The sequence below is a fragment of the Wasmannia auropunctata genome, unplaced genomic scaffold, assembly GCF_000956235.1.
Source record: "Wasmannia auropunctata unplaced genomic scaffold, wasmannia.A_1.0 LD336078.1, whole genome shotgun sequence".
Classification (NCBI taxonomy): domain Eukaryota; kingdom Metazoa; phylum Arthropoda; class Insecta; order Hymenoptera; family Formicidae; genus Wasmannia; species Wasmannia auropunctata.
The window spans coordinates 351998-352622 of record NW_012026812.1 but is presented as its reverse complement, the minus strand read 5'-3'; the positions used below and the strand labels follow the sequence as shown (position 1 = coordinate 352622).

General features: G+C 47.0%; 1 protein-coding gene across 1 annotated transcript in view; it reads left to right on the top strand.

Moving 5' to 3' along the window:
- The window catches only part of LOC105449074, a 4205-nt gene that overhangs the window by 2871 nt on the left and 709 nt on the right, over nt 1–625 (top strand). The window contains exon 5 of the mRNA XM_011688069.1: nt 4–404. Coding sequence (XP_011686371.1) covers nt 4–404 — 401 coding nt within the window. The remainder of the gene's footprint in view (nt 1–3; nt 405–625) is intronic.

Below are 625 nucleotides of genomic sequence, written 5' to 3'. Positions count from 1 at the left end.
TAGAAAGGGAGGTTAAGGTGGAGGAAGTGAGAAGGGTAGAGGCAGGCAGAAGGGAAAAAGGAAGCATGTTGGTGGTAAAAGTACAGAGTGAGTGGATGAAAAGAAATATTCTGATGAACAAGTGGAAACTGAAAGGAAGGGAGGTATGGATAGAAGAGGATTTAACGTGGGAAGAAAGAAGGATAAAATGGAAAATTGGACAGGTGGCACTAAAGGAGAAGTTAAAGGGGAAAAAGATACGAGTAGGTCAACAAGGGATATGGATAGAGGAAACGTGGTGGCGATGGGATGAGGGAAGGGACGAGTTAACGGAGGATAGGAAAGGAGGTTGGGGACGGAGAGGGGAAATGGCAAAAAAGGAAGGAGCGAAGGGGGAGAAGAGAGTGCAAGGGGAAATGGAGGAGGTAGAGGGGAATAGGAATGAGGGGGGAGGAGGGAGAAGTGGGAGGGGAGAAGCAAGGAGAGGAAGAGGAAAAAAGGAGGGTGGAGAGAGAGGTAAAGGGAGAAGCGTTAAGAGTAGTGTTTTGGAACGTAGCAGGACTGGGCAATAAGGATAGAGATTTCTGGAAGATTTTAGGGAAGTGGGATGTGATCCTGTTAATGGAAACATGGATAGAGGGAAAGA